Raw genomic sequence first — 22,960 nt, 5'->3', positions numbered from 1 at the left:
ACTCATTCCTTAACAGAATGGATGGTTCCCACTTCCCAAATGTGAAACCTGACGCATATTTGATTGGTATACGATGGGATACATTCGGTATATTAATATATTGTCTACTACAAGTGATTAATTGAAGTGATCAAATCCAGCCACATTTCCTTTTAGATTTTACATCTTTATTTTTTTCTAATATAATCAAATAAAAACGAAATATGCTAGCATGAAGATTACGTATTACTTTGTATCTTGTACTTCAATGCGTAGGACTACAAGCTACAAGCCAAACAAACCCATACTGTTGTTCGCGCATGCTCAGTTCCCCTCCTGTCCGGTGGGGGCGCTGCAGACACACTGAGCGTACTCTAACCGTCAGCCATCTGCCGCAGTCAGTTAGCTCCTCCAGCGGGAATGGAAAATGGATGACTGACCCGAAGAACGAGGGCATATCATCGGTATTTCTAGCCTTTAGGTGGGTAGGCTGCAACAAATGGATATTTTAGCAATGTATGTGGTTTAAAATGATGTGTGAGATACGCCCGTGTCTCAGTTGTGTTCTTTCTGCAGGTCGGTTTAAGATGATGTAAGCTGCGCCTAACGTTAGCTCAAACGTTAACTGGTGTGCAGCCAAATTACGCTTGTATTTGTCCTTAATTTGCATGTGTTAGTTGAATATGACTGTAGTTACGAAACGCATGTCGCATTAAGCTTAATGGTTGATAGTTAGCGTTATTTGCTATAATTTCCTCTGTAAGCTAAGTGGCTAATAGCTACAGGTTGAGTTTGCCGTTAGCATTCCTGTGCTCGTGCTGGCTATTAGCCTTAGCTAGGCTTGTTAGCTACAAGTGCACGTTTCGCATAGTTTAGTTTAGTCGCTGTAGATGCAAATAAACGACAAAAACCACAAACATGTCAAGACGCTTAACGCCAGGCACATAGTCGCTCATTGTGACCGGTCAACTAAAGCAAAGAACAGTTTGTGCCACTGGGCTTATGGTTAACGTTTTCTAACGGTCGGTGTTAGCTATCATGGGCTGTGTAAGGTCTGCAGGAGGTCGCGTTACATTCTGTTGTCGTAGGTCGATGTCTGATATCCACAATATAGTTTGGCTTATTTCTTAAATATTTACAGATACGTAGGCCTGCATTAGCGTGATACCTATGCATGACTGTGATTTATTGAAATGTAAGATTTACTATATCATGCGCACCAAGGCCCAGTGCAGCTTCAATATTTTGGTTTCAAGCGGCAAATACTCACTACAAACGGCCTTACTGTGTCACGATGTCGTAGAGCGAAATTTCTACAAACTGTTTCTCTCATCGGTTTGTTTGTTAAATGCTAGTGTTAAATTAGATGTCAGCGGTCCCTCCCACCTCTCATGGCAACAGTTTTTCCTGCCATTCACGTGGCACGGTGCTGTGAGCACAGAATTGAAGAAATACTTTATTAATTGAAATCATTAGCTGTATTATTTTTCAAATGTTGACGGTGCAGTGTGTAAAGCTATTCAATCTACTAGCAGGTATAATTTCGCATTTACCTCAAAGTTCAGACTTCAGAAGACTCGTTTCATAGCAGCATTTTAGCAAGAAAGGCAGGTGAAAAGAATAAGATACGAGTGTCCGATACGCCTACTCAATGAGTCAGCATGAACGATACCAGAGCCCCTCAACTGGGTCACTTTAAAGACATGCATGCTTTATTAATGTTGATCATTTATATATTACATATATATATATATATTTCACTTGTGCTTTACGTGCTTTGGCATTCAGTTATGGAATTGATTAATATCCCAGTGACTAAGCATCTTACATTTTCAGAAAATACACATTTGTTTATATTCGTCATCTCAACTAGCCCTAGCTGTTGTTGCATCTCAAACCAGTGTGGAGTTCTTGGGTTTTACTTGTCTTTTTCTTTTTGGCAGATCCTTTGACCTTGTACCAAGACAGATGACTACTGGTGCAAGGCTTTTGCTTTTGTTTGAAGAACAACTCTGTTAATCATCACTGCTGAACTGCAGGTAAAGACATTGCCTATTTATTTTGTGTGTGCACGTTTGGCCCTGGATAATCTCAAATAAAGTCCAGTTTCCGTGAATTTTCATAATAAATAACACTTGAAAAGAATATCATCGATTTAAAATCAACATTTACAATATCTATATTGTTTTGGGCCAGAAAACATTGTGCCTTGGAATGTATGACTATTAAACATGTATTTATTTATCTATTCCAATGTCCGAAATCATTCAGTGTTTAAAAGTCCACAATGAAGTCCAATTGATACTCCCATTTTTCCGAGTTCCATATTGAAATCTGATAATTTATATTAAATCTCAGCCAATGGTAATTGTAGTTTTTCAACATGCATATAATAAATAATTCTCTTTTTATAAAGTTTGTGACAACGATGTATATGCTGCAGAACATTTTAAAATGGGCATTTCTGCTTTAAGATTTGTTGTAACTTATCAGACTACATTTCAACTGATTCTGAAAAAAGCATTTTATATGCTTATATAATGGCACAGCAACCAAGGGTCTTTACGTATAGGAGTTTTTACATATACCTGTTATTGATATAAGAATTCACATGTGGGTTCGATATGAGTTTGAAGACCCAAATGCGTATGGATACATTTATTTGGAACAGACAGTCGAGCTAGTGTCAAAGACGGACATCCCAACACGTGTCCTGTTAAGGACCTCAGTAGCCTTTTACTCAGCGGCAACTGCGGTTTACTATTTTTGGAATAGATTTTTGGAAAAAAATCTGTATTGCACTGAACCAACACTTCTTATAAAAGGAAACGGATCATAATAGGCCCTTACATTGAAGAGCATGATCTCTTAAGCTATGAAATAGAAAATGCCATAATACATAGAATAAGGACAAATGAATGTGTGCAAGATGGAATACTATTATATGAAGTAATTCTGTTATGGCTAAATTTGAACATTTTAAATGACCAACAACAACATTTGTCCTGGTGATGGGAACATCTTGGTAATACCAGCTTGCCTTATTAATAAGCCCCCCCCCCCCCCATTATTTGCCATATTATAAAATGGAAAGAGTGACTCATAGCTGGTCTCTTGTGCTCTTCTCTTAACTATAGACATTCTTGTTGAACGTAGTGATTGTCTCGATCATCTATGGAGGAGAATGCGAGCCCTGAGCTTTGTGTAGCTCCTGAAACAGAGCAGAGCCAGGACAGTATGGATAGCTGCTCTCAAGGTACCTTGGCTGAGCATCTCTTCCACTCACAATGAAGGGGTGTTGACATTGTAGCAATACTGGGCACAGAACTGGTTCTATGATCTTTAAATGATTAAAACAAATAATAATTGTTGTTATTGGTTTTGAGTCATGTAGGCTCATCAGTAAAAGTGTGTAGTTTCTTGGCTATGTTACACCCTGAAGACTGTCATAGTTAGTTAGTAGTGGATAGTCATCTTTTCTCTTTGAATACAGCTTGCTTTGTTTGTTCACAGGATTTGGTGAAGGGAATAGATCGCAGAAAGAACCGCTTCAAACCGAGAGCGAGAATGTGGCCAAAGAGACGATAGAGGAGCCAGAGAACTCTTCCCCGGCCAACAGTGAGTTAAAGAAGACCTGGTCTTTCCGCCGGTCGACTGTTGCAAAAAGAGAGATGCCAGTGGAGGCAGTAACCGACTGTCCTGTACGGCGCAGCGGCAGGCAGCCTAAGCGCACTGACAAACTAGAGGAATTCCTATCGACCGCCAAAAGAGGGACAAGAAGGAGCGCCCCTCCTAGTCTGGAGAGTGGAGATCCTCCTTCCCAAACCCCAACGGATGCAGAGACTGCCTCAGAGGCCAGCTTCGATGGAAATGTTGACACCAAGGCTGCAGAGGACAAGACAGAGTCCCCCGAGAGGAAGACGAGAAGCAGCACAAGGAAGCAGCCCCAACGGAAAAGTCGAGGTGGCAGACAGACTCGAGGAGGCGGTGGAGTGACAGTCAAAGATGAGGGGAGCTCTGAGAATGATGAAGACAGCAGAGACGCTGCCAAGAAAGACCAGCTACAGGATAAAGACGAAGAGAAAAAAGACGGAGAGAGTAATCCCAGTCCTGAAGATGTAGAGGGCACTAATGCAGCACAGCCTCAGCCAGAGCAGGACTCTGGGGAGAAGGAGGTTGTCGAGGAGGAGAATCAACATGGAGATGAAAACGACAAAGAGGAAACGGAGAAGGACTCCGACAAAGAGACTGACGAGGAAAGCACCGGCAAGCCTGCATCGATGACTGTCAAACGTGGACCCATAAGAACATACATCAATAAAAAGAGGGCAGCCACTAAGAGCACCACCCCTGTTAAAGGTCCTGCCCCCGCCAACAAGATCACCGCTCCTGTCAAGAGGGAGACGAAGCCGAAAGCCACCCAACCTTCAGGAGTAATGCGCAACCCACAAGGCGACAACGAGGATGAGAATGACTCGTCGATGTCTTCATCTTCCTCCTCCACGTCGTCTTCCTTGGATTCAGATGAGGGAGGTTATGACCCCAATGCACTTTATTGCATCTGTCGCCAGAAACACAACAAAAGGTATTTATTTGTTCATTTTTATGAGTGATATATTATGGGGTTAGTTTGACCAATATCTACCTGTTTCTTATCAGATAACTGAATATGTCTCAATGTTGTATTAAAAAAATAACTTCAGGGTAAGACATTCTAGATTTAGTAAGAAAGGATGGATGATTTAATAATCCATAGCTCAGACCTAAACAAATCTTACTAACATGCATATACTTTATAACAACAACAAATAAGGAATCATTCGCAGTGTTGGAAGTTTTTCTTTTTGGTAAAATATATCATATCAAAATAAATCAGAATCCCTTTATTAGTCCCACGGAGGGGAAATGTGCGTAGTTACAGCAGGAAAAAGAGCCACAGACGGGTTAATGTTACATATGTTAAATATGTGACATGCATTTAAAAAAAAAAAAAAAAGTACTAAGTTATGATATAATAAAACATATATAATAAAAAGTTACATAATTAAAAAGATACACATCCTGTAACAGTTCTTAGGATTTAGCAGCCAGGTATATATTACACAGTTATTAACGGCATCTGTATATATTGCACATCTAGCACATATTGCACATAAGTGGTTGGTATTTAACAGCAGCAAGTTACACAATTTACAAATGTACAGTTATGAACGGCATTTATATATTGCACATATTGCACGTAGTTTGTTGGTATTTAGCAGCAAGGGGTGATATAGTCTGTGTTGTGGTGTGTGTGGGGGGGGGCTAGGCTATCTATCTTTCTCTGAAACTGTTACAGAACGCCAACAACGTTAGATATGGATAGCACCACCTTCTTTCTCATAATCTGTAGATGCTGCGATTAATAAGTAGTTGAAGTGAATGTGGCTTTATGTTATGAGCCAGGTTGTCGGCTATAATTGTATTATCAAAAAAATTAATGGTAAAAATAGATTTCCCATTATTAGCCTGTAATTGATCTCACTGATGCATACTGACTGCAGTCGATTTAAAGGTGGGGTAGGTAATTCCCGTCAGAAACACTTTTTGTTATATTCCATGGAATGCTCTTAACATCCCGATAGCAATGAATATGTTAAATGCTTTGACAATAATTACATAAAAAAATGTCATCTGTGGAAGCCGTAGCGCCGTAAAAAGCACGACAAATCATTTTAGCCGGCCCGGCTAAAATAACTGGATGGCCTACCTGCCTGTCAGCCTTCCATCTAGTGCACAAACTCATCTCGTGCCCTCATTGGTCATGTGCGCGTTCGTGTGTGTTGGAGGAGGGGCTCTGTAAGGAAGTCTGAAGGAAGGGGCAGATTTTTTCTAGCGCACTCTAGCTGGTTTCTCCATTCTTACCTACCCTACCTTTAATGTGTTTAACAATGAAGTACATTTTAATTCATATAATACCAATTGCTCTTTAAACAATGCCATTTTAAGTTTCAATGTATGTCATCTTCTTGTCGTCAGGCTCGTATTTACAGCCACAGTGTTTACACATTTCCATGTTGTGTTAATTCTCAAAAAGTGTGGTAAAGAATGCCAGACTGAGTTTTGGTTGGCACTATAAAAGCCCTGTGCTCTCCAGGTTCATGATCTGCTGTGACCGCTGTGAGGAGTGGTTCCATGGAGACTGTGTGGGCATCACTGAGGCCCGCGGGCGCCTGATGGAGAGAAATGGGGAAGACTACATTTGCCCCAACTGCACCGCTAAGAAACAGCAGCTGGTCCGACCCGCCACTTCTATTCTCTCCTCTAACATAGACCTGGGGAAGGCCCGAGCGCAGACTCTCTTATTTTCTGCTGCAACCTTTGGGCTAGACGCCAGTATGATAGGTGTTCAGTTGGGGGCGGCACTTCCACCCTCCACCATTGGAGCTGAAGAGAGGGGATCAGAGGACCAGGGCATCAAAGGCAGGATAGAAAAAGCCACTAATCCAACTGGGAAGAAGAAGATTAAGATCTTTCAGCCGGTAGGTTCAAACTGATCTCAAATCAACCGCTGTGTTATTATGAGTCCAGCTAATCATTTATTGACTAATTTGCCTGATGTTTTGTCTTCCAATGCTTCATAGAGAGGCGAAGTCACGCCCATCTACTTCCAACCCATGTGACCTTATTTCGCAAAAATTATGTATTGAAGTCAATGGGGAGAGAAAACGTATCTCTCGATCCCGTTTGAATTCTGCCACGAATTACACATATGATTTTTGTCACTTAAAAAAAGATTTCCATGTCAATAAAAGTCAGTTTGTCGTAAAACAAAAAAAATACGCAACTAGAAAGACTACAAATCCCAGAATGCCGGTCCCACATGCTGGCTCTTACGGAACCGACTAACTCCCCTTGTGTGTATGTACAGCTCTCAACATGCCCAGACTTGTAGTGATTTTTACCTCTTTTAATACTTCTCGCCTCATTCTGAAAGAAAGAAGTGAAATGTGCCAACGTGACGGCCGTCTTGTGTGTGTGGTGCGAGATGGGAGATGTAGTTCATTGAGCGTTTCACAAAAAAAGTGTTACTTCAGTTTTACGACACATTTTAATTTTTTTTACTTGCAAAATTATATTTTGAATTGACAAACATCATCTGTAATTCGTGGCACAATTCAAACGGGATCCAAAGATAATCTTTCTCTCGCCATTGACTTCAATACATAATTTTTCTGAAATAAGGTCCCATGGAGCTCCCCCGGAAAGGGAGGGACTTCGCCTCTCTATAGTACAATTTCAACCATTATATAATTGTTGGATATTTAAAGCAGTTAACATTTACAATTTTGGGGGTTTAATGGTTAAGTACATTTTAATCTAGATGACAAAATGACATCCTTAGCTGTTAATTTGTACTGTGTACCGACATGTAGCAGGCCGCACAGCAGCCAACCCAACCAAAAGCAGTCCAGAAAGCCGCACCAGCTTTGGCGAAGAAGGCCGAGCCGAAAGCACAACCAGAGGCGGAGCAGAAAGTGGTGTCAAACGTAGAGGTGAACACAACACCAACAGGGGGGGGGCCAGAGGAGAAGCCTGGGCCGGAGGAGAAGCCTGGGCCGGAGGAGAAGCCTGGGCCGGAGGAGCATCCTGGGCCGGAGGAGAAGCCTGGGCCGGAGGAGAAGCCTGGGCCGGAGGAGACGCCCCCAGAGGAGAAGCCCCCAGAGGAGACACCCCCAGAGGAGACACCCGGGCCAAAAGCTGCGGACGAGTCTTCCCTTCCCAAATGCATCGGTCCGGGCTGTGAGAACAACGCTCAGCAGGACTCTGTGTACTGTGGTAACGACTGCATCCTGAGACACGCTGCTGCAGCCATGAAGTCCATCACTGACGTCAAGGAGCCCAAGCAGAAGGTCAAGGCCGCGGAAAAGAAAACCAAGGCTGCACCAAAGGTAACTCGGACCACTCGATAATAATGCCTTCTGCCTGTCCTTTAAGCGTAAATATTCTTGCCTTTCACCTAATGAGAAAACATGGAGTGGAGTTATATTTTGGCAGTAGCAGCACACGGCACTTCCTTAGCTTAACTGTGTGTCATATAAATGTTGCTAGAAGACTTTTCATCTTGTGTTTTTACCAGATCTGAGAAATGATTTCCTTTGTGGTTTGTCTTGGTTCGCTACAAATTCTTTCATTTCCTTTGTGTCACTGTTGATTAGCATTTCAGAGAACCAACATTCATGTGTCTAAAATAATAATTTGAGGTAAAATTACTCAACCAATGGTAACAATCAGCTGCTATTTTCTGATATATAAGAATGTATTGATGTTGAGGAAGCTAATTAAGTTGGTCATCAACCCACCCTGGCAACCTGCAACGGAGCAGGTTCAAATCACTTGATAACACAAAATGTACAACGGGCCCATCTACTGACTCATGGGGAAAATGGAGTCATCATCATCAAAATGATCAAAAATGTTTTTGTTTACAACTGGGTGCAATTGTGTTTAGTTGTAATGTGTGGTATAGTGTGTGCAGCACAAAAGTTAAAGCAGTTTTCCCAATGTTATCGTTGAACTTTAACCATTAATCAATCACTGATTCAAAGTGATGTGATTGCATGATGTGAGGTTTTTATATAGTCAGACATCCTTTAAACCTTTTCGTACAAGAAGCAGTGATGAGTATAACAACTGTAATAAATCTGAGGGCCGAGTGATGAACTGAATCAAGGGGTTCAACAGAGAGCGCCTATAGATAACATTTTGTATAATCCAAAAAGGGAAAAATAAGACATTGCCTCGGATTATAAAAGTGAATCCTTTCCCAGTACGCTTTTATGTTTGGGGGTGATAAACCTGTTTTAGGGTGTTTAGCCAAAGGGATATCTACATAAATATTGCTCCTTGTTTTTAATTGACACATGGTTTTGGTTACAGAGATGCATTTCAAGCTTTTTGTATGCACTCACACTGTCTGTGCCTTTTAATGTCCTGTATCATTAATGTTATCATAATGCTGACTGCAGAGAAACAAAACACCTATAGGCTTGAAAATATCCACTGCACATGCCATCCTTATGAAGAATTAGATGAACAGTATACATGCTTTCACCGGTATTACTGTTTGGTTTGATTGTGTGCTTATGTTCTGTATCTTTTCTAAGCCTATTGTTGACCTAATTCTGCATCCCCAAATCCACACGTCAGTCTTCAGTCCTCTTTTTGTCAATACTTTTCACACGGCCTATTTCCTGCATACTCATAGCTGGAAACATCCTGAGGTTTTATTACTTTGAAAACCCTCTCAGGCCATTTCTCAATGTCAAGTATACCTGCTGCAGAGCCACTATTTCAAGTACACTACGTCATGGAGTGGCGCCGAAGGACTGTTTAAATTCCCAGCATTCTGCGCCACTCGATGACGTAGTATACTTGAAATAGTGGCTCTGCAGCAGTTATACTCGACATTGAGAAACGGCCACAGACTTTTTGTTACATTGAAACTTTAAAGGGTGTGGAAGCAAATAAATATCCATGTTCTGTCAAGTGGCTAATCTGAACTAGCTTACAGGGAACTTTTATTTACCCCAGTTGGGAAACTATTTCCATATTGTTTAAACCAGGGGTGTCAAACTCAAGGCCAGGGGGCCAAATCCGGCCTGTGACTTCATGTTATGTGGTCCCACAAGAGCTTGCAAAGAATACAGTATGTTTATTATACGGTTAAATGCCGATTTACAGAAGCACGTTGCCCATAAACTACATGTCCCACAATGCATCTCAAATTTGACATTTTCCTCAGAATCGGACTTTTCCCCACAAATGTTACTTTTTTTAATTTAGCTTTTCTTTGAAATCATTTTGTGACATTCTCAATGAAGAGACTTGCAATTATTTGCCTCAGTCTTCTGCTTTCAGACGTAGTTAATGATGAAGTTATCCATGAAGTTATCTGATATTAATCCAATGCAGAGGCACTAATGTAATATAATACATTATTTTATATATATTAAACATTTATATATGTATTTTTATATAGTCTTAAAGTTACAACCAGCCCTTTTGAGTGCAACCATGATGGTGGGTGGCCTGAGATGAAAATAAGTTTGATACCCCTGGTTTAAACCTTAATAAATACTTGGAGAGGTCCTGATAAGCAATGAACGTGCTTTGTGAAACAGGTTCCCTGAAAGCAAAGTCTGAAATCAGTTTTACTGCTAGACTAGACCATTAAAATGGACCTGCCAAGAAATATTTGGTACAAAGTGTAGGTTTTTCATAGAAATGTTTACAGAAGCTACATATAGAGCAATTCGGACATGCTATGTTCTCGAACTGTACTAAAAGTGCGAGCAAGAAGGACGTACATATCATAACCATGGACAGATCTTCCTGGCATTTTGCAGTTCTTTTATCAGTCAAACGTTTTTTCTGTTTTGACTCTAATGTTGTCAAACAGCAGAGTGCTGAAACTAAAAGCCTGAATGTGTGTTTCTTCCCGTCCACGCAGAAGAGTGCCGCTGGTGGCAAGAGGAAACAAAAGGAAGCAGAGGAGGACTCGGACAGCGACGGAGACTACAGCTCGGAGCCAGATGATGAGGAGGAGGATGACGACGACGATGATGATGATGAGGATGATGACGACGAAGAGGAGGAGAACGCTGAGGAACAACCGCCCCCGCCGGCCACTGCATCCTGGTCCAGTGACCATAATTACATTGCAGTAACACCAGAAAAGACTACACCCATATCACCAACAGTTTTAAACAAAAAGTGTATGTATCTCTTTGAAGGTCTTGGGCTGTTTTTGAAACCACGTTGTTATGTTTATATTATACATGTGGTGCTAACGTAACGTAACGTGCCGTGGAGCTGGATTCCGCTGTGTGCTAGACTTAAAAAACATTTGCAAAGTGTTTATGAAGTGATTTTGATAATGTAAAGGTTTCTTTCTACTAATGACATGTTGGCAGCTGTGACTAAAGGTAAGTGCTGTTTGTGGCTTTGGGTAAGTATTTAATAATAGAGAATGTATTTATCCTGAAGGGGCTCTCCACAGGTGATTAGTCATTTGATTAGGTAATAAGACTGGACGCAGTGGCGCTTTGGGAGTGATTTCAGCTCGGGAGAACCACATTCCCAATAGACATACCCGGGTTATTAACTGAAAGCAGGAGTTTGAATAACAGACATTAGACCAGGTACACCTAGCATTCCTTTTGTGGCCCTTGAGCCATGCGATGGCCAAGAGGTCAGTGCAGAGGCCCCTGCTACATCAAGTGAGACTTTTTCAATATGAAACTTGTCCTTTTTGAGTGTGTGACACTTAATCGATGGATTACCTCTTTCCCCATAGCTAAAAGGCAGGGCTGAAAACAGGACCATGTGGAAGAAAAGTCTCAACTTAACTTGTGCTTCACTATTAGATGCATGAATGTGATGAGTGACCATGTGTGTGAGTGTGATTTTTACAAACTCCTACACAAGTCTCCACTTCCCGGGTTCATCACCTCAGCTGTTGACCCATTACAAAGGTTCTTCCCTCCCTTTCGCCAGCAGGTAGGTGTCTCAGATCTCCCCCATGTTAACGTGGACTAAAGAATATAAAATGGCTCATATTGAGTTGATAATATCAGCTGTCACTGCAGTTGTTTATTTATACCCTTCATTTTGTGGTTAATAGGCTGACTTCAAATAATTTTTTTAATTCATATTGATTATGATGCATCACTCCTCCTGGAAAACTGGCTTTGAAATAAAAGGTGATATAACAGATTGTAGGATGCCTCGATTGATTATCTGAGCAGTGTTGGCTTGCTGTGGGAAGTTCAGCTCAATCTAAGCATTTACAACTGATTTATCTACACACATGGAGGCATCACACAGAAGACACCCCCTCCCCCCTGATGTTCAGCAGACGGGAAAAGAAGGAAGCCCTGCCAGAGACCAGCTCCCCTCCCCACCCCCCACCCCCCCCTGGAGATACTGCAGTGAAGTTCAGAAGGGCTACAGCAGAAGAAAGAAGCTGAAGACCTGGCTGAGCAAAGGAGGAGGACATCCAGCCTCAAGTGTTTTACACATTTTGCACTTTTGATGAGATTTGATCAATATTAAGAGGATCGTTTGTTCCAATGAAATGTGGACAGTTAGTTTCCCTTTATAAGGGGTCATTGAAGGCAACGTGTGGATCTTTATTGATGAGAAAGCATGTTTTTAAAGCTAATTGAACCTCTAAGGTCAGGAGATCAGTGTGACCATTGACTGCAGGGACCAACAGGAGGAAGAAGTCATGGCTCATTTGTTCTTGCATAGCCCCGGTTTCTTCTGAATCATATTTAGCTTGGTGTGACACTATAATTAGATGATGGTTTACTTTGGTTGCTTCGGGTCTCAATACTGTGGTTCTGGACAATGATCTTGTGGTTTCTACATTTCAGTGGGTGAATAATTTGTGTGTTCAAGTGGGGTAATGCTTATTCTAATGCAGCTTGAACATACAACTTGAACATAATGGATGACGCTCTAGCATCTGCATATGACAGTTTGAACTGAGTGTGTATTGCCATACAAGTTTTGGTGATAACTGGTTAACATAATTTTTTAGTTTAAGGAACATTCTTGTGCATCTGCATCTATTATTCATATGACTACCACTGACACTTTTGGGTTTTGTTACTTTTTAAGAAAGAGCTCATAGCCTTAGCTGGTTCTAGTGTTTGTGGTTTGTGGCTGAGCTCATTAAACAAATGTATTTAAATTAACAGTTTGAAAATGAGGAAGTTATGAACTTCAACCTGGTAGTTGTGGTTCTATCTTTTCAGTATCTGCTGAGAGTTCTTGTGCACGAGACAGGAGTGCATCATTCCCCCTCCCTCCTATTCGGATATGTGGTGGGAGTATGAAGCCCATTTCTTCTAAATGTTTAGGAAGAAAATGCTTCTTTCCCAAATGGACCTGCATTAACAGCACAATGTATCCGCATTCAGCTGCTACAAATAAATGGGCTATTTAACAGCCCAGGGCGTCAACTTTGTATTTAAGAATGTTTATTGCAGTGTGTTCAGGACGCGCACACACACAACCTGTGAATTACGTTTTGTAGGTGGTCTTAATTGTAACTATGTGGAGCTTTATGAGTCACCAATGTCATCTGAAAGTCATCATTCTGTATTGCTGTGTTGGTAAAATACTGTCTTGCTACATGTTTCTGCTGATATTGCAAATTATTGCATATTTTAACGTGTGGTTTTCTTGGTTTGCAGCCCCCCCTAAGGAAGAGAAGCAGAGTGAGAAGGAACCAGCTCCTGCAAAAGCCCCTTCTTCTAAAGGGAACAAGAAGTCCACGGCGACTAAAGCAGCCAAGGTTTCCCCAAAGGGCAGGAAGCCTCAGACCACCACCTCGAAGGCGTCAAAGAAACCTGCGACACCCCTGAGTAAAACTGCAGCAAAGTCCAAGAAACCCGGTCCGATACCCGTCCAAAACAAGTCTCGCTTTCCTCAGGGTCCCATCCACGCCACAGGAGCGCTGAGAGTCACCAAGTCCAACTTTACCATTCCTAAGAAGCAGCCCCCACAAAAGGAACCTCCATCCTCTTCGTCTTCCAGAGTCCCATCAACTCCACCCTCTTCAGTTCCCTCCAGCCACTCCTCATCCTCCAGACCTCCACATCCAGCTCCTTCTGCGCCCACTGTGTCCCCCGTGCGGCCCCCACCAAACAACCAGATGAGAACAAACATCCGCCGCTCGCTGACTGACATCATCTTTAAGAGGTAAGGAGTTCAAAGTTCGTAATACATCTACAAATATTTCAGTAAAACTTCCGATTTGAACACCATCATTTGTTGTGTTCGGTACCACCAGGGTGAGCGACAGTGACGACCTGAATATGAATGAGCCTGAAGTGTCCAAGCTGTCGGTTGCCATTGAAAAGGAAATGTTCAACCTCTGCCTTAGCACTGACAGCAAGTACAAGAACAAATACAGGTCCCTCATGTTCAACCTGAAAGATCCCAAGAACAAAGTAAGTCAACTTTTTTTCCGTATTTTTTGTATGTTTAAAGAGTTGTGTACGTGCCTTCAGCATGAAAAGCTTAACAAACGTATTTGTAACTGATGTTCATGATTATTGTGTTGTGTCTCAGGGCTTGTTCTACAGAGTGGTGGGTCGTGAGGTCAGTCCCTACAGGCTGGTGAGGCTGAGCGCTGAAGAGCTGCTTTCCAAAGAGATATCTGAGTGGAAGAAGCCTGATACTGCTGAGGTAAATACTACTCTCCTTTTAAATGAAACATGAAGTTTAAATGTAGGTAACTCTAAACACAAAATGTGCTGTTCTCCTGCAGGCCCACTCTCCCGGTGCAAGGGCCCATTCAGGGCACTCTAAACTGGGCAACAGGCATGACTCTCATAGCATGGATATGGATGACGCTCCACCAACATCTGATGGAGATGTATGTATCTCTGCCAACACTTCATCTTCTCGCATGGCCGCTGCTGCAGTAAGTGGTGGCATGCTGTCTTTCTCTCTTCAACACTTATTTTTCACTTTTGCATGGGTTGCTTAGTTACAAATACAAATTGTGGGTTAACTATCTTGCAAACTGTCCTGTTTTTCAATGCTGTTTCTTTCTTTCTTTCTGAAGCTTTCTTTTTACCGGGGGATACACCTTATCTGTTTTAACACTCAGATATCACACAAAGTCCTGGGTGTTATTTGAAAAGCAATGATTTGTTTTTCAAGCTCACCTCAGAGTTCTCTGTGTCCACAGGACCAAGATGAGTCGATGCCCACTCCTCCAGCCTCGGCTCAGCCCTCTGCTGCAGAGGGGAACAGTGGCGGCAGCATGCCAGACATTTTCAGTACAATGCTCAAGGACACTACTTCTGAACACAGGACTCATCTGTTCGACCTCAACTGTCTGATATGCACAGGTAAATGACACACAGAAGTGTAAGGTCAATTTTGAAAAGTGGCCATTTTCCATAATTCTTTGAGCAACACTGATGTGATTTTATTCTACACGCTGCATGAGTTTTCAAATAATGAAAACATTTGGTTAGCACACTGAGATGTAGGAGGTTGGCAGCCTGTTGCCTGCAGCGTTCCCATTACTCCAGACAATATGTAAAGAAAGGGTGATACTGATGATGTCATGTTTTGATTACTCATAGTGCTAAGTGTCAGGCTCACTGAGAAACATTCACAGATTTCAATGTTAAACTGCAGCAGAAGAAAATGCTGATTATGCACAAGCCAATAACTTCATAGCATTTTTACTGTTGAAGTCGCCATACAGTTTAAATCACAGTATGTCATTTTTTTAATGTAGAAATATTGCAAGACTTTCCTTGCTAAATCTTCATTACGTTCGGTCATTTGATGAATGACAGACAAACATTTATTTAAATACAATTCTTCAACATTTTCTTTGCGAGATTTTTCACACAAGCAATCATTCTTATAATCTTCCCCTCCAGGTCAGAGGTCAGAAGATGAGCCTGCAGCGAAGAAAGCCAAACTGACCAAGAAGCCTGACACTAAGCCTCTGAGACATGAGCCGCCCTCCTCCAGGTCGGGGGACGTGTCTCCTCCTGTCCAAGTCCCTCCATCCTACCAGCCGACTGTGGAGCCAGCTGTCCCAGAGCCACAGCCACAGCTGGACCTCAGTATGCTGGCTCCTCCGGCCCAGGCCCCCACACCCATCGCCCCCATCGTGTCCTCAGTCAGCATCACCCGCAGAGACCCCCGCATGGCCAGGCACAGCGCCGCGGTGACTGTCACCTACCCGGCTGCAGAGAGACTCCCCAACAGCTCAGCAGAAGCCCTCCCAGCTCCCCTCAGCGCTCCAGTGGATGTCGCACCCAAAGCGCCGCTGCCGATGCCCCCGGCTCCCCCCCCTTCAGTGGCTGCCTCCAAACCAGGGAAAACAAGGTGCTTAATCTCATCACGCTTTTATAAATCAGCTTTTCAGAGACTTGCTCGCTTTAGTGGTTTATTTGTTTGCAACTGTGGTATTTTTTACTCAAGGGCTTAAATTCAGGGTTCCAATAGTCATGGAAAACCTTTTTAAAAACCATGTAATTATAAGTTTTGCAATTATATATTTGAAATATTTGGTGGCATGTCGGTTCCATATTTATATTGCCATATTGTTTTCCCAGAAAAAAACCACATTTATAATTCATTAGTATAAGTGGCATAACTAGGTCTGTTTCCCCTTATTTTGTAATGCCAGTGACAGACTAATATAATAAAAAAGAATGTTTGCAATGTGCCTCTTAAAGGTATTTTCTGTTAATATAAACATTACAATCTATTAGACATTGGACAAAAGTGTTCATCAATAACTAAAGTTGACCTTAAACATCTGTTTGTGTACATATACGATATGAATGGCCATGGACATTTTATTATGGGTCATTCTAAAAGTTATGGAGGTGTTTTTAAATTGTTTTCCCTTAAATTGCATTAGAAATATGTGGGGTATTGGATTTCCCCTAAAACAGAGACATTTTGGTTTCACAGTTCATCCGAGCCCCCTCCTGAGGGCGAGACGGCGATCTTCCTCCACGGTCAAGAGAAGATCTGGAAAGGACTAATCAACATGCAGTCTGTGGCCAAGTTTGTGACCAAGGCTTATCTGGTGTCAGGATCCTTTGAATACCTGAAGGAGGTTAGCAATTTAGATTAGCCTTCCTTTTGAATCATTGTTTAATGCAAAACCTTTGGGCATATCATGCAAGCAAGCAAAAGCATCATACTTAGTGTTATATTTTTTGTGCAGGATTTGCCAGACACCATTCACATTGGAGGACGGATATCTCCAAGCACAGTGTGGGACTACGTTGGAAAACTGAAAACCTCACTCTCAAAGGTTTGATGAAAACAATGATTGAGTATAAAAGTGCTCAATTTAAAGGCCTTGTATCCCTTACATACTTTGCTCTCTGTGTTTTCAGGAACTATGTTTGATCCGTTTCCACCCGGCCACAGAGGAGGAGGAAGTGGCATACGTCTCTCTCTTCTCCTACTTCAGCAGCAGGAAACGATTTGGTGTGGTGGCTAACAACAACCGACGAATCAAAGACCTCTATCTCATCCCTCTGAGCTCAAAGGACCCATTACCCTCCAAACTCTTACCGTTTGATGGGCCAGGTAAGCGTTCACAGGGTCACACATATATACCACTAAATGTAACTGTGTTTATTTTAATGATTTTGTGTCATATTTGTTTTTTAACTGAGGGTTTGGTGATTTATTAGTTTGTCCTGTAGGGGGCACTAACTCTCTTGCTAAATCTCATCCAGAAAACACCTCATATAACAGCTGCTGTGTCCTCTGCTGTGTTTCTGATTTTGTATAACACATTTCTAATAAAGGAAGTTTGCATCGCAGGTTGATGCCATTTGAGTCCAGTCTCAGCCTGTTGTTTCTTATGACTTGGCTTCTACATAAACATAATTTAACTATTTGAATAAATAAATAATTTTAAATGGTTGACAAGTTACATCATATCACACCGGTGATCACATGGTAACATGCTGCACCACTTAATTCCTTAATATTGGACTAGCTTCAGAAAAAACATGATTACACATCTTACTTTTTCCCGATGTTTCTTTAAACAGATTGAAGTAATGATCTTTAATCAAATCTCCATAAGAACTGATGTATTCACCTGGTTGTAGATTTACCAGAATTATATTATAGTTTGCAATCTATTGCAGTCTTACTGGCAGTCATGTGTTTTTACAATTTCCTGGTGCAGTCTTGTGCTGTCAGTGATTAACACAAATGTTATATGATTTAATGTGACTCTTGGTTATGCATTGCATAAGCAAGACCTCTACAAAGGCATCTCTTTAATAACCAACACAAGCCTACTGATAGCGCACGTTTCTCTGCAGCCGGCACCTGCATACATATTTCAGTTTGTTTTGTTTTACATATTAACACATTTAAAGACTGCGAACCATTTCCACAATTGTCAGTTGAGATATAAAAGGATTCACTTCAGAGAGCAGATACAACTCTGATAAAGCCTTATGGACTTACAATTCCTCATGTATGTATCACAAAATCTTTTAGAAACTAATTTAACTTAAATGTCTTTATTAAGCAAGTCAGGAATACAAGATTATCATTCAGTTCTGTTAATCTACGGTTATCAACATAAAATGTTTACAAAGGTCCTTGTTTCGTCTTTTCTTGCAGGGCTTGAACCTGCTCGTCCTAACCTCCTCTTGGGTCTGCTGATCTGCCAAAAGGACAAAAAGCGAGCTGGTGGTCCGTTAGAAACTGAGGAAAAACGATCAAAGATTCAAAACAGAGATACTGAGGACACTGGCCTTCCAAAAATATCTTCTTCAGTCAGAGGGGACAGAAGCTCGCGACAGAGTCTGGAAATCCCCTTCAGCACCACTCCTCCGGGGTCACCTCCTTCTAACTCTTCTGAGACCTCCAGCAGCACCACAGCCACCTCCTCGGTCTTTTCCCTTTTGTCCTCTTTCAAAGCTACATCCACTGTCACCGGCAAGGAGTCACCATCCTCATCCAGCTCTGTTGCTTCCTCTGCTGCTACGCCTCTTCAAACGATCCTCAACACTCTTTTTGGGAAGAAAAAGCACGACTCAGAAGCTTCCAACTCTCCGTCTGATAACAGTGGGGAACTCACCATCCCGTCCGCCTCAATGCTTGACCCCATTGTGCAGCAGTTTGCACAGAGTTCTAAAGAGAAACAGGTGGAGGAGGACGAAGATGACCGACCGTACGATCCAGAAGAAGAGTATGACCCCAGTATGGGCTACAATGTGCCTAAGAAGTCTGTGGAGATGGAAATCAAACCTAAAATCTCTAAGCAGCCTGAGGTGGTTGCAAATGAAGCTGATGATGTAGCTTACGATCCAGAGGATGACTCAATTTTTGAAGATGTCAAACCTGTTGTACCAGTTCAAGTTAAGGTTGAGTCTCTTACTGATGCACAAAAGATCTTGGAGAGCCTAAAACAGTTTGGGGATCAAGCGCTCCAGAAACAGGGAGAACTTCTAAAATCCTCTACGGTGACACCTGATGTTTCATTGACACTTCCAGACACATTCTTAACCACACCTGTAACATCCCTTTTGGCCAATTCTCAGCTACTGCAGCTTGGCAAAAAGGTTGAGGAACTAATAAAGTCTACATCAGTTGCTCCCTTGATCAACCAAAGGAGAGATCCCCGACAGAGCAGGGATCCTCGCCAGGCTGCGGACGACAACAAACCGACTGAAGAACCCGAGGAGCAAGAAGAACCATCTGCTCCGGTGGTGGATTCTCCAGCTGTATCACAACCTGTGGTTCAAGAGGCTAATCTGGATAAAGTTACTGAACTCCCAGACTCCTCAGAAGCCCAAGAGACAACGCTGCCTCTTGAGGAAGTGAAAAGCGAGGCGCTACCCTTCCTGACGTCAGACGAAACAGAGGTAGCAATTCCATTATTAGGAGAGGACGTGGAACCTGATATGGAAGTCAACTATATGGATGAGCCAGAAGTCAAAACTGTGGAAGCTGAGCCAATCAAGCCAGAAACAGAATTGGACAAGTACAGTATTTGGCCAAATGCTGCCAGTATCTTAAAAGCTAATGAAGAATCAGATTATGATGATAATAGCCAAGATGTGCCATCCAGAAGTTATTATAACGAGCATGCAAACACATCCCAAAGACCTTCCACAATCCCAGTACTCACTCAGAGCACAAAAATGGTCGACACTCCACACTCGCTTGAGCACCATCACATGCCGCATCACAGGTCAGGCTTCGATAGAGAGTACAGACCTCCAGCTGACATTCCCCCCCCATCAAATTTCGCCCCGCACCATCCGATGCAGGGACAAAATATTGTTTTAAGGCCTCCTCCGATGTCTATACCACCACACATGCAGGGCCACCCTCCAGTGTCAGGCCACCCTCCTATGCAGAGACCCCCTCCACCCATGCATGTTCATCCCCCTGTCCGTGGTCCTCCCCCTATGCAGGGTGATAACAGCCAACAATATGGTCCACGTCCAACTGCATACCCTCCTTATCAGAACCAGTGGCAAGGCTCCCAACCACCGCCGCAGCAGCTTCCTTCTGTACCACCTCCCCATAATATCATGCCCCTCCGAGGACCACCACCACCACAATTTCCTCCAATGGCCCAGAGAGGCCCTGCTCCCCAAATGTTTAATCCCTCCATTCCCCCCCAGCACATTGTACAGCAAGGTCTCCCTCCAGGCCTGCTCCCACCTCTTACTTTTGATGGACAGAATCTTCCACCAAGATTTGGGGGCCTCCCACCACCACCATTTAACTTCCCTGCAAACAGAGGTCCTCCTCCACCTTTTGCTGGGCCACCCCATAGTCATTTTGAAAACAGACTCCCTCCTCCGTCCCACTTTCAAGGGCCCAGGGGTCCCCCGCCACCTCAGTATGGTGACCAACGGGCTCAACCCGCAATGGGGGACCAACCTCGAGGCCCTGTAGAACATTATAACAGAGAAAACCCTAACTCTTTCAAACCAAACGTGGAGCAGAATCCAAACCCTCTACATATTTATAAAGACAGTCAGGGTCCCCCGCCAGGTCCAGCCTACCGGGGTCCGCCACATAATCAGTATGAGGACAGAAGAGGTCCACCTTCCATTGGCGAGGTAAGCGGACAGCACTTAAATCCTCATAACCAGTACGAGAGCTCCAGACCCCTCTCTTCACCTCCACGTCGAGGATCTTTTGATGAGCACCGGGGTCCCCCCCCTCAGGAGAATAGACCCCATCCCTCTGAGCGTTTTGGAGGATCCGAGCGATACCGCTTGGACAGGCACTCTGATGAACCTAGAGCTATCCGTCACTCTGGGCCTCTACTGCCAACTCCTCCAGAGGCTCCCATTGGTCCTCCGAGTCGCATGGGAGCTCACAGTCCAGACTTGCACCGGGACGATCCCTGGAGGCGCCACTCTCCTGAAATGAGGAGGAAGAGCAGCTCCACCCGAGAGGACTCAGAACCTCGCATCGGAGAGCGCTTCAGTCGCTTCGAAGGAGGGCATAGAGAACCTGCTCCTGGTCCCTTACAACCCTCTGAAGAGAGACAGAGGGAGCTGTCCGAGGACCGCCGGAGGGAAAGAGAACGGGATGTCCCACACCCAGGCAGGCCCTTATGGGACAGGGGCCAGGACAGGCGGTGGAGCAGAGAGCCGGAGTGGGATAGAGCCAGAGAAAGGGACCATGATCCAGAGCGTAACCGGGAAAGAGAACGCGATCCCGAGCATCCCCGGGAAAGAGAACGCGATCCCGAGCATCCCCGGGAAAGAGAACGCGACCCCGAGCATCCCCGGGAAAGAGAACGCGATCCCGAGCATCCCCGGGAAAGAGAACGCGATCCCGAGCATCCCCGGGAAAGAGAACGGGATCCCGAGCATCCCCGGGAAAGAGAACGCGATACCGAGCATCCCCGGGAAAGAGAACGCGATTCGGAGCATCCCCGGGAAAGAGAACGGGATTCGGAGCATCCCCGGGAAAGAGAACGCGATTCGGAGCATCCCCGGGAAAGAGAACGCGATCCCGAGCGTATCCGAGAAAGAGAACGCGATCCGGAGCGTATCCGAGAAAGAGAACGGGATCCGGAGCGAATCCGAGAAAGAGAACGGGATCCGGAGCGTATCCGAGAAAGAGAACGGGATCCGGAGCGTACCAGAGAAAGAGAACGGGATCCGGATCGTACCAGAGAAAGGGAACGGGATCCGGATCGTACCAGAGAAAGGGAACGGGATTCGGAGCGCACCCGGGAAAAAGATGTTGATCCGGAGCGCAGCCGAGAAAGAGAACGCGATCCTGAGCGCAACAGAGAAAGGGATCACGATACGGAGCGTCCTCGAGAACGGGATCCGGAGCGTACCAGAGAAAGGGATCCGGAGCGTCCCCGAGAAAGAGATCATGATCTGGAGCGCAGCCGTGAAAAAGAACGGGATCCGGAGCGCACTCGGGAAAGAGAGCGCAGCAGAGGGAAGGAGGGCGAGAAGGCCAGGGAGACGGAGGTGGAGCGACACAGGGATCAAGACACAGACAAGAGAAGAGACCGGGAAAGAGACAGAGCCAGGGATTCTGACAGGAGGGACCACGACCGCGATAGAGGGAGAAACCGAGAACGAGAGCGCGAGCGTGATCGAGAGCGGGATAAAAAACGGGATAGATCCCGTAGCAAGGAAAGAGACCGGGACAGAGACCGTGGGAAAGACCGAGTCAGAGAGAAGGAGAGAGACAGAGAGAGGGACAAAGACAGGGATCGTCGGGACGGGAGCAGAAGCCGAGATAAAAGAGAGGAAAAAAAGGACAGTAAACACGATACACCTAAGGAGAAGGACAAAACTGCAGAAAATGACAAGAACGTGTCCTAGTCAGTTTTAAGGACACTACACGAAAGAGAGTTCAATCTTTCACCGGTTGAAAAAGAGTTGTATCACTGTAAATGTAGACGAGCAGTATTTCGTAAAATGTCCACAGTTGTATTCATACTAGAAAGTTTGACAATGTTTGTATTATTTTTGTCACTTAAAGGTTTCTAACTTGTTTTACCACATTTGAAAAACAAAAAACTGAAGGCCATTTTTGTTGCTTGTGTACAAGATGTTTAACGTGGGCAACAGAGTCCTATTACACGTACCTTTCTCCTTTCCAAGCAGTTCTTTTTTTTTAAGATAACAATAATGTAACACACCATTTGCAATATGTAAATATGAATGTATTTGTGTAAATACTGATGTTTTTAATCATACTTTTCTAAGTAGTGAAAAATTAAAGCCATATATCTGAGATGGATAATGTGAAAGTAAAGGAAACACTGTTTACAGGCAAATGTGTGTTTAATGTCTGGCACCGATGAAGCGAAAGGCTCCAACTATCTACAATATTCATCCCATCAATGGTTGTAAATGATATGTCCTGGTTTTGTTTCAGCTCAACTAATTAAACCTGTTTGATGACA

The 22,960-nt window shown here is 43.6% G+C and overlaps 1 protein-coding gene across 5 annotated transcripts; it reads left to right on the top strand.

Moving 5' to 3' along the window:
* Positions 1-323: 323 nt before the first annotated feature.
* On the top strand, positions 324-22,960 carry dido1 (death inducer-obliterator 1). Of its 5 annotated transcripts, none has more exons than XM_079683453.1 (17): positions 324-460; positions 1,923-2,018; positions 3,136-3,235; positions 3,493-4,564; positions 6,116-6,500; positions 7,395-7,910; positions 10,472-10,736; positions 13,224-13,731; positions 13,823-13,982; positions 14,104-14,220; positions 14,303-14,458; positions 14,729-14,891; positions 15,438-15,891; positions 16,486-16,633; positions 16,745-16,834; positions 16,920-17,115; positions 18,175-22,960. In XM_079683453.1, the coding sequence occupies exons 3-17, from the start codon at positions 3,154-3,156 to the stop codon at positions 22,371-22,373; spliced, it is 8,511 nt and encodes a 2,836-aa protein (XP_079539579.1). In that variant the 5' UTR covers positions 324-460; positions 1,923-2,018; positions 3,136-3,153; the 3' UTR covers positions 22,374-22,960. The 5 variants fall into 5 exon arrangements, with proteins under 5 accessions (XP_079539579.1, XP_079539580.1, XP_079539581.1 ...); XM_079683454.1 differs by having other exon boundaries at positions 3,117-3,235; positions 7,398-7,910; XM_079683455.1 differs by having other exon boundaries at positions 3,117-3,235; positions 14,303-14,410.

This window comes from Notothenia rossii, assembly GCF_949606895.1.
Source record: "Notothenia rossii genome assembly, chromosome: 5".
NCBI classification, from domain to species: domain Eukaryota; kingdom Metazoa; phylum Chordata; class Actinopteri; order Perciformes; family Nototheniidae; genus Notothenia; species Notothenia rossii.
The sequence above is the reverse complement of the archived record's forward strand: the minus strand, read 5'-3'. Positions and strand labels throughout refer to the sequence as shown.